The following is a 15,494-nucleotide window of genomic DNA, read 5'->3' on the forward strand; positions in this document are numbered from 1 at the left end:
GGAAGTATTAAAACTGATGTAGAAAACGCTATGGATAAAAAATGTTCCTAATGCACAAAGAAATCATAATCTATAATTATTTTATATGTATCTATCACCAGTTTTTAGTGATGTGGCATAAATCCTCAAAATGACGGAAGTACTAAAACTGATGGAAAAAGATGTTATGGATAAAAAATGTTCCTAATGCATGAAGAAATCATAATTCATAATCATATTATATTTATTTATCACCGGTTTCTAGTGATGTAGCATAAATCATAAAATATTAAGATTGGACGATTTTTCTTAAATAAAATCAATTATGACGGAAGTACTAAAACTGATGGAGAAAGACGTTATGGATAAAAAATGTTCCTAATGCATCAAGAAATTATAATCCATAATCATATTACATTTATCTATCACCGGTTTCTAGTGATGTGGCATAAATTATCAAGATTGGACGATATTTCTTAATAAAATCAACTATGACGGAAGTACTAAAATTGATGGAGAAAGACGTTATGGATAAAAAATGTTCCTAACGCATCAAGAAATCATAATCTATAATCATATTATATTTATCTATCACCGGTTTCTAGTGATGTGGCATAAATCATAAAATGTCAAAATTGAACGATTTTTCTTAAATAAAATCAATTATGACGGAAGTACGAAAACTGATGGAGAAAGACGTTATGGATAAAAAATGTTCCTAATGCATCAAGAAATTATAATCCATAATCATATTATATTTATCTATCACCGGTTTCTAGTGATGTGGCGTAAATTATCAAGATTGAACGATATTTCTTAATAAAATCAACTATGACGGAAGTACTAAAACTGATGGAGAAAGATGTTATGGATAAAAAATGTTCCTAATGCATCAAGAAATCATAATCTATACTTATTTCATCTGTATCTATCACCAGTTTCTAATGATGTAGCTTAACTTATAAATTCGCAATTTTATTTTTTTTTATTTATTTTTGTTCTTAAGATGTTCTAAATGATCTAAGGAACACGATGAGTAAACACAGTTCAAATTTGGCAGTACCAAAAAAAAATTACGCGATTGTAAGGAGTTATTTTTTGCTTCTAGAATATGGAACATATCCTTTGTAACACGACTAATACACACATTTCAATTTTGGCAATAACAAAAATACTTCTCTTAACTTTTTGGGGAATAACTCCAATATAAATATACTGATATATTAAATAGATTATATTAATAGTATGAGTTAGAATATATCGAGTTAGTTTTACTATAGTAACTTTATTATTTTATTTAATTTTAAGTTGGCAAAACTTTCTGTCAAAACATTGAAATGTCAAAATTTGACGTTTAATTCAAAAATTAATTAAAATAAACTTACCAATAAAAGCTTCACTCCCTTTATTGAGATTTCCATAATTATCGTTAATACTATCACTAGAACTACTCAAAGCCGGGTTTGTATAAGCATGATTTCCGTCATCTTTTTTTCCGCCACCTCCGATTCCTTGAACGTCGCTCTCCGATTGACTCATGTTTTCGCTGTAAAGTTAGAAAAAGCACTGAGTAAGGATTAAGAAATTTAAACGCATTTAATTCATTCTCTTGCGTATAGAGGACTTTAAACGTTTTAAAACGAACACGATTGTTTTGTTGGTTACGTTTTAATACATTTTTAATTGGACGGTTATTTTTATTGTTATTCTTCGCTTGAGAGAGGAGGATTAAAATTTACAACTCGACAAACGGATTTAAGTTTAACTCGTAATTTTTTTTGTTATAATTTATTTTTTTATTGTACGATAATAAATAATTTATTAGTTATAAATTATAACGGATGACTTACCCTTTATTTTAAGATAATTGATAACTCTCAACATACATAAATTTATTATGAAAATTTATGAATGTAATGACGTTTCCATGGCAACGTAAGGTTGGTCAACATTGAAATAATTAAAGAAAAATAAGTGAGGTTAAATACAAAAAAAAACAACTTTCACCTCATTAATTATTCCCAAATTATTTAATAGGGTAATTATCTAAACTAATTTATTTTTAATTTATCATTTAACAATTACCGAAAGTATTCATCTCATGTGACAGTGACACACCGAAAAAAAAATAAAAATAAAAAGATAATGTTGTTTAGCATCATCACGTGCTCTTTTAATAAAAAAATATCAACAAACTGGAGATTACTACAAGGTGCCAATAAAAGTTGTTTAAACGCGTTTAAAGTGGAAATTGTCTCAAGTAATTTTACGATTGATTCAATTTGCGATCATAAATAACCGTATCAGATGGAATATCGTAAATTAAAACAAAATTAGGTTAAGATTTTTTTTTGACGTTTATGGTTCGATTGACACGAAGTTGAATTAAGTGACACCAACCTAATTTAAATAAAAATTAAAATTACCCCAAAACTAATTAAAGATTTAATTTAATTGTTTATAGATATAAAATAGAGTGTGTTCGTAAAGTAACGGATAAAATCATTATAAAATTATAAACCGTTTATGGAAAAATCCCTGAAACGGGTCTAAAGATTGAAATTTGTTGTAATTTTTTGACGAGTTATGACGTCATCATACAAAATTATATTCAAAATTACTTAAAAGATTTTACTGATGATGCCACCAGTACTGATTATTTTCACTACAAGAGCTTTATTATGAAATACAACAACGAAATTAGCAAGCTATGACTTAATTAATGGAAAAACTTTGAAACATCCACCAAAACGGGCGATTACAAAACTATTACACCTAATTAATGCTGTTTTTAAACAGAAATGCTTCCCAAGTATGTGGAAAGTTGCTGAAATAATAATAATACCAAAACCCAACATTGTATTTACTCTACACCTTCGATTTTCCTCAGATACCAGAAACTCTAACATCTATATTCTCAGATGACACAGCGATCTTGGCTGTTGCAGAAAATGAAGTAGTTGCAGTAAATATATTGAGGTTTCTATTGAGACATCTTTCCACGTTAATACCGTCTCTTTTAACCCATATCACCAACTCAGAGCAAAATCATCTAATAATATTGACAATCCTCGTAGAGTATTCTCATCGGATACATTTCCACAATTCTTTTAGTTCCTAAGATGTTCAAAATGACTTAAGGAACACGATGAGTGCACACAATTCAAATTTGGCAGTAGCAAAAAAAATTACACGACTGCAAAGTATAACTCTAAATTTGCAATTTTAATTTTTCAACATTTTTTTGCTTCTAAAATGTGTAAAATATCCTCTGTAACACGACTAATACACACATTTCGATTTTGGCAATCATAAAAATACTTGGTCCCTTAACTCCTAAATTCGCAATTTTAAATTTTTTATTTTTTTTTTGTTCCTAAAATGTTCAAAATGATCCATGGAACACGATGAGCACACACAATTCTAATTTGGCAGTACCAAAACAAATTACGCGCCTCTGAAAATGGCTCTAAATGTGTTATTTTTAATTTTTTGTTTCTAGATTATGTAAAATATATATTAAAAACGATAACAGAGGAAAAGAACTTAATCCTTTCGCACCATATCGCCATAGCAGATACACAGGATTACAAAGATTATTGAAAAGTCTTTAGAGGGAAAGAAGTCTGCTCTGCAATATTCGCAGATGTAGCCCAGGCTTTTCATAAAGTCTGGCACGAAGACTTACTTCATAAATTGAATAAAATCTTGTAACAACAACATCTCAATTGATAAAATCATATCTTACAGGAAGATATTTTAAAATAAAGCTGAGATAAGCAGTGCTACAAGGTAGTGTATATTCCTGATCTTGAACAAAACACCATTGCAACGTTTGCAAATGATACAGCTATCATGGCAATAGGAAAAATTACAATCCTCTATGGACATAATAAATATTTGGACCACAACTTGGCGTACCAAGTAGAAAAAAAAGCAGCATATACCCATCAAAGTAAATTATATCCAGATCCCACATGGTAACTCGGCGAAATACTAAACCCAGCATGGTTATACCACCTACAACTTTGATGCTGTGCTAGTAAAAGTAATATTAAAATCATTCAACGACTACAAAACAAAGCACTAAGAGACATGGTCGATGCATCTTGGTACTTCCGCAACTGTGATCTCTACAAGGACCTTGAAATAGAGACAGTTAATTAAATAATTCTCAAAATTGCAGGAACAACGACTTCTTCAACACATGAATGCTGAGGCACTCCAGCTCTTTGACTGCACCAATTTGCACCACAATAAAAAAATCTGTCTATCTAATGAGATACCTTTTGCAACAACAATTTAGGAACGATGACGAAGACTTTGTCAAAAACAATTTTTTCCGAAAAAGGAACAATATCAGCAAGATGTAATGTATGGAGCGAAGTATGTAGTTTGTGGAAACCTTAACTGGAGAGGGATGTTTAGATGTTTTTTTCAAAACGATATCATAATATTAACCCAACTCAATTCCAACAAGATGGCGCACCACCACACTTCAACAAGCTTTACTAAATCATTTTTTGACATTTAAGAAATTGTTTCAAAGGGTTGGTTACCGTAGTTACTTATGGTTTTTGCTATTTTTATTATGTCAACTTTTATTATGTAACCAATATTAATTAAGAGAGTAAAAGATTTCTGCAAAAATGGAAGAAGAATCGCTATGTTGCGCAGGTCATGGTTTGGAATGGAGTGATTCGAACGGGAAGACACTGATTTTTGTTGATCAGGGGGTCAAAATCAACTCACAGAACTACTTTGGTGAGATTCTGATGAAGGAAGTGCTCCTTCCTTGGAGCCAATCTTACTTCAACGAACACCCTTGGACATTCCAACAGAACGCAATGCTAAGGTTGTTCAGCAGTGTCGGACCAATTTTCTGTGTTGTTATTCCTAACAAGAATCTCGACAGTCTAAAGATCTTGAATACATCTCTTCCATTGTCCAAGTATCTATTGGCTTAGATAAAGACGAGATTTTATCTTATCATTCAGTCAAGGTGTGGATATATCGCACTTCATCACCACAGTACCCAAAAGGTAATGGAAAAGCCAAGAAAGATTTCCATAACTCGTTGATGAAGCATGATGGAGAAAATATTGAGAATTCAGATTATGTGGCTTCAATTAAGAGTTGAAGATTGCTAGAATATACAATAAGAGAATACAAAAAGGAACTCCTTTGCCCGAGTATCCAAGCTCACAATAGAAATACAAAGTCAGATGATGTACATTCCTAACCGCGGAAGAGGAGGTTATGAAGAGATGGGATGAATACTTCTCGGAATTGTTGAATGTGGTGAACATAGCAGATAATTCGGAAACGGAGATACAAACTGCTGAACCAAAGGTCCTCGAAGATCTTTCGAGGACACAACAAGAGCTCTAATTAAATAGAAAAATGGAACTCATGAAGATGGCTGGAACATACCTTATAGGTAGACTACACAAATTGATATGTATGATATGGCAACGAGAATGGATGTCGGAAAAATGAAGAACGGGAATCATCTGCCCGATACACAAGAATACCACAAGAATAGTGAGTAAAGTCATATATTGAGAACATACTGGGTGAAAGATCTATGATGACTACTAGACTTTAAAAAAGTTTTTGACAGTATACAGAGGACCAGGTTTGAGTATAATTTAGGATGTTTTTGAGATACGGAATGGTGTGCTTATATTGGTAGCCTCGAAAACAGAGGCGGCATAATGACAAAGTCATTCCAAATATGCCTATATGAGACTATGAGAAGAAAGGAAGAAGAGACTTGCGGAGAGGAAAAGACCTGAAACTATAACATTCAAGTATCTAGGTGTAATCTTTACAAGTGACAATAACATAACAGCAAGAATACAAGACAGAATACGGGCTGCAAATAGATATTACTACGGGCACATGAGGATTTTCAAATCAAAGGACATATCTAGAAGGGGATGAGAATCTGCCGGAAGTGAGCAAAAGCGCACTTCGGGTCTTTGAGGGAAAGACACTCCGTAGAATATTTGGACTAATGATGGAATACGGAGAAGAATGCATTTTGAACTCCGAGTTTTGATGGGAGGCACAAAGTAAGGTCACAAAGACTTAGATGATCTGGACACATTATCAGAATGACAAAAGAAAGAGCTACGAGCATAGCTTTTAGAGCAAACAAGGCAAACTCAAGAAGTAGGGACAAGATAGAGTGGATGATGATGCCAGGGTTCTGAGCATGAAAAATTGGAAGAGGATCGCTGAAGACCAGATGGACTGAAAGAAGATAGTTGAGAAAGTCAAGACCCACCCAGAGCTGTAGCGGTAAAAGAACCAATATTAATATTGACTGTATTAGATTAAGAAAAAAATCCTCTTTCATATTCCGTAATAAAAATGGGATTGCCATTTGGAAAAAATATCGATGACGTCATAACACGCAAAAAATTTCCACTACTTTACGAACACACTGTATATCTATAAATTAATATTGTTAAGTAGTGATGGAACGATACCCTTTCAAATATTGTTTTCTCAAAAACTAAAAGTTATTTTTCAAAATGGGTTGGATCATGGGAAAGAGGACACTTTTATCAACATTTTGGGAAATTTTCATACTCATATTCCAAAAAATCGATTTTATACGAATTTTTAAAACTTAATCGGCGAAAATTGTAAAATTCGAACATAATTTCAAAAATTCATTTCTCAAGAACTGAAAATAATTTTTCAAAACGGCTTTTTGCATTAAAAAGAGGATACTTTAATTAATAATTGGTGATATTTCCATAAGGATCCTTCAAGAAATTAATTTTATAGCGAATTTTGAAAATTATCGATGGAAATTGCAACAATGAAAATTTTATCAAAACTTTAAATATGGTTTTCTCAAAAACCAAAAGTTATTTTTCAAAATGGATTGGATTATTGGAAAGAGGACACTTTTATCAACATTTTGGGAAATTTTCATACTCATATTCCAAAAAATCGATTTTATACGAATTTTTAAAACTTAATCGGCGAAAATTGTAAAATTCGAACATAATTTCAAAAATTCGTTTCTCAAGAACTGAAAATAATTTTTCAAAACGGCTTTTTGCATTAAAAAGAGGATACTTTAATTAATAATTGGTGATATTTCCACAAGGATCCTTCAAGAAATTAAATTTATAGCGAATTTTGAAAATTATCGATGAAAATTGCAACAATGAAAATTTTATCAAAACTTAAATATTGTTTTCTCAAAACCCAAAAGTTATTTTTCAAAATGGATTGGATTATTGGAAAGAGGACACTATTATCAACATTTTGGGAAATTTTCATACTCATATTCCAAAAAATCAATTTTATACGAATTTTTAAAACTTAATCGGCGAAAATTGTAAAATTCGAACAAAATTTCAAAAATTCATTTCTCAAGAACTGAAAATAATTTTTCAAAATGGCTTGTTGCACTAAAAAGAGGATACTTTAATTAATAATTGGTGATATTTCCACAAGGATCCTTTAAGAAATTAATTTTATAGCGAATTTTGAAAATTATCGATGAAAATTGCAACAATGAAAATTTTATCAAAACTTTAAATATTGTTTTCTCAAAAACTAAAAGTTATTTTTCAAAATGGGTTGGATCATTGGAAAGAGGGCACTTTTATCAACATTTTGGGAAATTTCCATACTCATATTCCAAAAAATCGATTTTATACGAATTTTTAAAACTTAATCGGCGAAAATTGTAAAATTCGAACATAATTTCAAAAATTCATTTCTCAAGAACTGAAAATAATTTTTCAAAACGGCTTTTTGCATTAAAAAGAGGATACTTTAATTAATAATTGGTGATATTTCCACAAGGATCCTTCAAGAAATTAATTTTATAGCGAATTTTGAAAATTATCGATGAAAATTGCAACATCGAAAATTTTATCAAACTTCAAATATTGTTTTCTCAAAAACTAAAAGTTATTTTTCAAAACGGGTTGGATCATTGGAAAGAGGACACTTTTATTAACATTTTGGGAAATTTTCATACTCATATTCCAAAAAATCGATTTTATACGAATTTTTAAAACTTAATCGGCGAAAATTGTAAAATTCGAACATAATTTCAAAAATTCATTTCTCAAGAACTGAAAATAATTTTTCAAAACGGTATTTTGCATTAAAAAGAGGATACTTTAATTAATAATTGGTGATATTTCCATAAGGATCCTTCAAGAAATTAATTTTATAGCGAATTTTGAAAATTATCGATGAAAATTGCAACATCGAAAATTTTATCAAAACTTTAAATATTGTTTTCTCAAAAACCAAAAGTTATTTTTCAAAATGGGTTGGATCATTGGAAAGAGGGCACTTTTATCAACATTTTGGGAAATTTTCATACTCATATTCCAAAAAATCGATTTTATACGAATTTTTAAAACTTAATCGGCGAAAATTGTAAAATTCGAACATAATTTCAAAAATTCATTTCTCAAGAACTGAAAATAATTTTTCAAAACGGCTTTTTGCATTAAAAAGAGGTTACTTTAATTAATAATTGGTGATATTTCCACAAGGATCCTTTAAGAAATTAATTTTATAGCGAATTTTGAAAATTATCGATGAAAATTGCAACATCGAAAATTTTATCAAAACTTTAAATATTGTTTTCTCAAAAACCAAAAGTTATTTTTCAAAATGGGTTGGATCATTGGAAAGAGGGCACTTTTATCAACATTTTGGGAAATTTTCATACTCATATTCCAAAAAATCGATTTTATACGAATTTTTAAAACTTAATCGGCGAAAATTGTAAAATTCGAACATAATTTCAAAAATTCATTTCTCAAGAACTGAAAATAATTTTTCAAAACGGCTTTTTGCATTAAAAAGAGGTTACTTTAATTAATAATTGGTGATATTTCCACAAGGATCCTTTAAGAAATTAATTTTATAGCGAATTTTGAAAATTATCGATGAAAATTGCAACATCGAAAATTTTATCAAAACTTTAAATATTGTTTTCTCAAAAACCAAAAGTTATTTTTCAAAATGGGTTGGATCATTGGAAAGAGGGCACTTTTATCAACATTTTGGGAAATTTTCATACTCATATTCCAAAAAATCAATTTTATACGAATTTTTAAAACTTAATCGGTGAAAATTGTAAAATTCGAACATAATTTCAAAAATTCATTTCTCAAGAACTGAAAATAATTTTTCAAAACGGCTTTTTGCATTAAAAAGAGGATACTTTAATTAATAATTGGCGATATTTCCACAAGGATCCTTCAAGAAATTAATTTTATAGCGTATTTTGAAAATTATCGATGAAAATTGCAACATCGAAAATTTTATCAAAACTTCAAATATTGTTTTCTCAAAAACTAAAAGTTATTTTTCGAAATGGGTTGGATCATTGGAAAGAGGACACTTTTATTAACATTTTGGGAAATTTTCATACCCATATTCCAAAAAATCGATTTTATACGAATTTTTAAAACTTAATCGGTGAAAATTGTAAAATTCGATCATAATTTCAAAAATTCATTTCTCAAGAACTGAAAATAATTTTTCAAAACGGCTTTTTGCACTAAAAAGAGGATACTTTAATTAATAATTGGTGATATTTCTACAAGGATCTTTCAAGAAATTAAATTTATAGCGAATTTTGAAAATTATCGATGAAAATTGCTGCATCGAAAATTTTATCAAAACTTCAAATATTGTTTTCTCAAAAACTAAAAGTTATTTTTCAAAATGCGTTGGATCATTGGAAAGAGGACACTTTTATTAACATTTTGGGAAATTTTCATACTCTTATTCCAAAAAATCGATTTTATACGAATTTTTAAAACTTGATCGGCGAAAATTGTAAAATTCGAACATAATTTCAAAAATTCATTTCTCAAGAACTGAAAATAATTTTTCAAAACGGCTTTTTGCATTAAAAAGAGGATACTTTAATTAATAATTGGTGATATTTCCACAAGGATCTTTCAAGAAATTAATTTTATAGCGAATTTTGAAAATTATCGATGAAAATTGCAACATTGTAAATTTTATCAAAACTTCAAATATTGTTTTCTCAAAAACTAAAAGTTATTTTTCAAAATGGGTTGGATCATGGGAAAGAGGACACTTTTATCAACATTTTGGGAAATTTTCATACTCATATTCCAAAAAATCGATTTTATACGAATTTTTAAAACTTAATCGGCGAAAATTGTAAAATTCGAACAAAATTTCAAAAATTCATTTCTCAAGAACTGAAAATAATTTTTCAAAACGGCTTGTTGCACTAAAAAGAGGATACTTTAATTAATAATTGGTGATATTTCCACAAAAATCCTTCAAGAAATTAATTTTATAGCGAATTTTGAAAATTATCGATGAAAATTGCAACAATGAAAATTTTATCAAAACTTTAAATATTGTTTTCTCAAAAACCAAAAGTTATTTTTCAAAATGGATTGGATTATTGGAAAGAGGACACTTTTATCAACATTTTGGGAAATTTCCATACTCATATTCCAAAAAATCGATTTTATACGAATTTTTAAAACTTAATCGGCGAAAATTGTAAAATTCGAACAAAATTTCAAAAATTCATTTCTCAAGAACTGAAAATAATTTTTCAAAACGGCTTGTTGCACTAAAAAGAGGATACTTTAATTAATAATTGGTGATATTTCTACAAGGATCTTTCAAGAAATTAAATTTATAGCGAATTTTGAAAATTATCGATGAAAATTGCTGCATCGAAAATTTTATCAAAACTTCAAATATTGTTTTCTCAAAAACTAAAAGTTATTTTTCAAAATGCGTTGGATCATTGGAAAGAGGACACTTTTATTAACATTTTGGGAAATTTTCATACTCTTATTCCAAAAAATCGATTTTATACGAATTTTTAAAACTTAATCGGCGAAAATTGTAAAATTCGAACATAATTTCAAAAATTCATTTCTCAAGAACTGAAAATAATTTTTCAAAACGGCTTTTTGCATTAAAAAGAGGATACTTTAATTAATAATTGGTGATATTTCCACAAGGATCCTTCAAGAAATTAATTTTATAGCGAATTTTGAAAATTATCGATGAAAATTGCAACATTATAAATTTTATCAAAACTTCAAATATTGTTTTCTCAAAAACTAAAAGTTATTTTTCAAAATGCGTTGGATCATTGGAAAGAGGACACTTTTATTAACATTTTGGGAAATTTTCATACTCTTATTCCAAAAAATCGATTTTATACGAATTTTTAAAACTTAATCGGCGAAAATTGTAAAATTCGAACATAATTTCAAAAATTCATTTCTCAAGAACTGAAAATAATTTTTCAAAACGGCTTTTTGCATTAAAAAGAGGATACTTTAATTAATAATTGGTGATATTTCCACAAGGATCCTTCAAGAAATTAATTTTATAGCGAATTTTGAAAATTATCGATGAAAATTGCAACATCGAAAATTTTATCAAAACTTTAAATATTGTTTTCTCAAAAACCAAAAGTTATTTTTCAAAATGGATTGGATTATTGGAAAGAGGACACTTTTATTAACATTTTGGGAAATTTCATACTCATATTCCAAAAAATCAATTTTATACGAATTTTTAAAACTTAATCGGCGAAAATTGTAAAATTCGAACATAATTTCAAAAATTCATTTCTCAAGAACTGAAAATAATTTTTCAAAACGGCTTTTTGCATTAAAAAGAGGATACTTTAATTAATAATTGGTGATATTTCCACAAGGATCCTTCAAGAAATTAATTTTATAGCGAATTTTGAAAATTATCGATGAAAATTGCAACATTATAAATTTTATCAAAACTTCAAATATTGTTTTCTCAAAAACTAAAAGTTATTTTTCAAAACGGGATGGATCATTGGAAAGAGGACACTTTTATTAACATTTTGGGAAATTTTCATACTCATATTCCAAAAAATCGATTTTATACGAATTTTTAAAACTTAATCGGCGAAAATTGTAAAATTCGAACATAATTTCAAAAATTCATTTCTCAAGAACTGAAAATAATTTTTCAAAACGGCTTTTTGCATTAAAAAGAGGATACTTTAATTAATAATTGGTGATATTTCCACAAGGATTTTTCAAGAAATTAATTTTATAGCGAATTTTGAAAATTATCGATGAAAATTGCAACAATGAAAATTTTATCAAAACTTTAAACATTGTTTTCTCAAAAACCAAAAGTTATTTTTCAAAATGGATTGGATTATTGGAAAGAGGACACTTTTATTAACATTTTGGGAAATTTTCATACTCATATTCCAAAAAATCGATTTTATACGAATTTTTAAAACTTAATCGACGAAAATTGCAAAATTCGAACATAATTTCAAAACTTCATTTCTCAAGAACTGAAAATAATTTTTCAAAACGGCTTGTTGCATTAAAAAGAGGATACTTTAATTAATAATTGGTGATATTTCCACAAGGATCCTTCAAGAAATTAATTTTATAGCGAATTTTGAAAATTATCGATGAAAATTGCAACATTGAAAATTTTATCAAAACTTTAAATATTGTTTTCTCAAAAACTAAAAATTATTTTTCAAAATGGGTTGGATCATTGGAAAGAGGACACTTTTATCAACATTTTGGGAAATTTTGATACTCATATTCCAAAAAATCGATTTTATACGAATTTTTAAAACTTAATCGGCGAAAATTGTAAAATTCGAACATAATTTCAAAAATTCATTTCTCAAGAACTGAAAATAATTTTTCAAAACGGCTTTTTGCATTAAAAAGAGGATACTTTAATTAATAATTGGTGATATTTCCACAAGGATCCTTCAAGAAATTAATTTTATAGCGAATTTTGAAAATTATCGATGAAAATTGCAACAATGAAAATTTTATCAAAACTTTAAATATTGTTTTCTCAAAAACCAAAAGTTATTTTTCAAAATGGATTGGATTATTGGAAAGAGGACACTTTTATCAACATTTTGGGAAATTTTCATACTCATATTCCAAAAAATCGATTTTATACGAATTTTTAAAACTTAATCGGCGAAAATTGTAAAATTCGAACATAATTTCAAAAATTCGTTTCTCAAGAACTGAAAATAATTTTTCAAAACGGCTTTTTGCATTAAAAAGAGGATACTTTAATTAATAATTGGTGATATTTCCACAAGGATCCTTCAAGAAATTAATTTTATAGCGAATTTTAAAAATTATCGATGAAAATTGCAACAATGAAAATTTTATCAAAACTTTAAACATTGTTTTCTCAAAAACCAAAAGTTATTTTTCAAAATGGATTGGATTATTGGAAAGAGGACACTTTTATCAACATTTTGGGAAATTTTCATACTCATATTCCAAAAAATCGATTTTATACGAATTTTTAAAACTTAATCGGCGAAAATTGTAAAATTCGAACATAATTTCAAAAATTCGTTTCTCAAGAACTGAAAATAATTTTTCAAAACGGCTTTTTGCATTAAAAAGAGGATACTTTAATTAATAATTGGTGATATTTCCACAAGGATCCTTCAAGAAATTAATTTTATAGCGAATTTTAAAAATTATCGATGAAAATTGCAACAATGAAAATTTTATCAAAACTTTAAACATTGTTTTCTCAAAAACCAAAAGTTATTTTTCAAAATGGATTGGATTATTGGAAAGAGGACACTTTTATCAACATTTTGGGAAATTTTCATACTCATATTCCAAAAAATCGATTTTATACGAATTTTTAAAACTTAATCGGCGAAAATTGTAAAATTCGAACATAATTTCAAAAATTCGTTTCTCAAGAACTGAAAATAATTTTTCAAAACGGCTTTTTGCATTAAAAAGAGGATACTTTAATTAATAATTGGTGATATTTCCACAAGGATCCTTTAAGAAATTAATTTTATAGCGAATTTTGAAAATTATCGATGAAAATTGCAACAATGAAAATTTTATCAAAACTTAAATATTGTTTTCTCAAAACCCAAAAGTTATTTTTCAAAATGGATTGGATTATTGGAAAGAGGACACTTTTATCAACATTTTGGGAAATTTTCATACTCATATTCCAAAAAATCAATTTTATACGAATTTTTAAAACTTAATCGGCGAAAATTGTAAAATTTGAATATAATTTCAAAAATTCATTTCTCAAGAACTGAAAATAATTTTTCAAAACGGCTTTTTGCATTAAAAAGAGGATACTTTAATTAATAATTGGTGATATTTCCACAAGGATCCTTCAAGAAATTAATTTTATAGCGAATTTTGAAAATTATCGATGAAAATTGCAACATCGAAAATTTTATCAAAACTTCAAATATTGTTTTCTCAAAAACCAAAAGTTATTTTTCAAAATGGATAATATTATTGGAAAGAGGACACTTTTATCAACATTTTGGGAAATTTTCATACTCATATTCCAAAAAATCGATTTTATACGAATTTTTAAAACTTAATCGGCGAAAATTGTAAAATTCGAACATAATTTCAAAAATTCATTTCTCAAGAACTGAAAATAATTTTTCAAAACGGCTTTTTGCATTAAAAAGAGGATACTTTAATTAATAATTGGTGATATTTCCACAAGGATCCTTCAAGAAATTAATTTTATAGCGAATTTTGAAAATTATCGATGAAAATTTGATCAAAACATTATTTATTTATTAATTCATTATTTATTAAATAATAAATAATAATTATTTATTAAATAATGAATTTAATATAATTAATGTTTAAAATTAAAATTGAATTAATTAAAAATTTACAATCAATTTTCGATAAGCTCTTTTTAAATTTATTACACCACTCATAAATCTTTATATTTTTTATAATAATATCATTGTCTTCTTGAACGAGATGAATGAAGCAATCAAAAAAATATAAATATTGAGTTATTTATGGTCTTTTAAGCAAGGTTATAAAAAAAATTAGCGAATTATCGAAGTTTTCGAGTGGGTTCTCAGAGAAAGTAGAGCAATCTTAAATCTCCTTATACAAAAACCTCTCAAAATCGACGATGTAACAGCACGTGCCGAAGTGACGTCACTGAATCACCTTGATCCTACATGTTATTAATTCAAAAAAAAAGAGTTCACAGTTAAATTATTCCGAAATCATCAAATGAATAAAAAAATACAAAACAATTAAGCTTTTTTATCACCTCATAAACAATGTCGAGGTTCAAATTTTTTTTATTATTAGTACTGTTTATTATTAGTTGTCGTTTCGAAATGAATGAATGAAAAACTACGAACATAAATATTAAAAAAATAATAAAAAAAAACGTGTAAAGTAAAACAGTACTATTGTCTTAGTCTTAGTTTAAGAAAAAAAAGAAACTTTATAACATTTTTTTTATCTTTAAAACGTGACTTTAAAAATAAATTGTAAGAACAAAGTTTTTCGTTTTAATGTTACGTGAAAAGAAGGTATAAATATTAATTTTTATGGGTGATTCTAATCGATTCGATATGTCAATTCACGTCGCTTTAATCGTGTATTAAAATTGTTGTAATTGATAATTAAAAAAGATTAAATAATAAT

At 27.5% G+C, this 15,494-nt stretch overlaps 1 protein-coding gene across 3 annotated transcripts in view; it reads right to left on the reverse strand.

The window, feature by feature from the left end:
• Window positions 1–15,494, reverse strand: part of LOC111420007 (Epidermal stripes and patches) — a 60,034-nt gene that overhangs the window by 13,088 nt on the left and 31,452 nt on the right. For all 3 annotated transcript variants that reach the window (XM_071195777.1, XM_023052912.2, XM_023052911.2), the window contains one exon: window positions 1,365–1,525. In XM_071195777.1, the coding sequence (XP_071051878.1) occupies window positions 1,365–1,518 (154 nt within the window). In that variant the 5' untranslated portion in view covers window positions 1,519–1,525. The remainder of the gene's footprint in view (window positions 1–1,364; window positions 1,526–15,494) is intronic.

This window comes from Onthophagus taurus, chromosome 5, assembly GCF_036711975.1.
Source record: "Onthophagus taurus isolate NC chromosome 5, IU_Otau_3.0, whole genome shotgun sequence".
NCBI classification, from domain to species: Eukaryota; Metazoa; Arthropoda; class Insecta; order Coleoptera; family Scarabaeidae; genus Onthophagus; species Onthophagus taurus.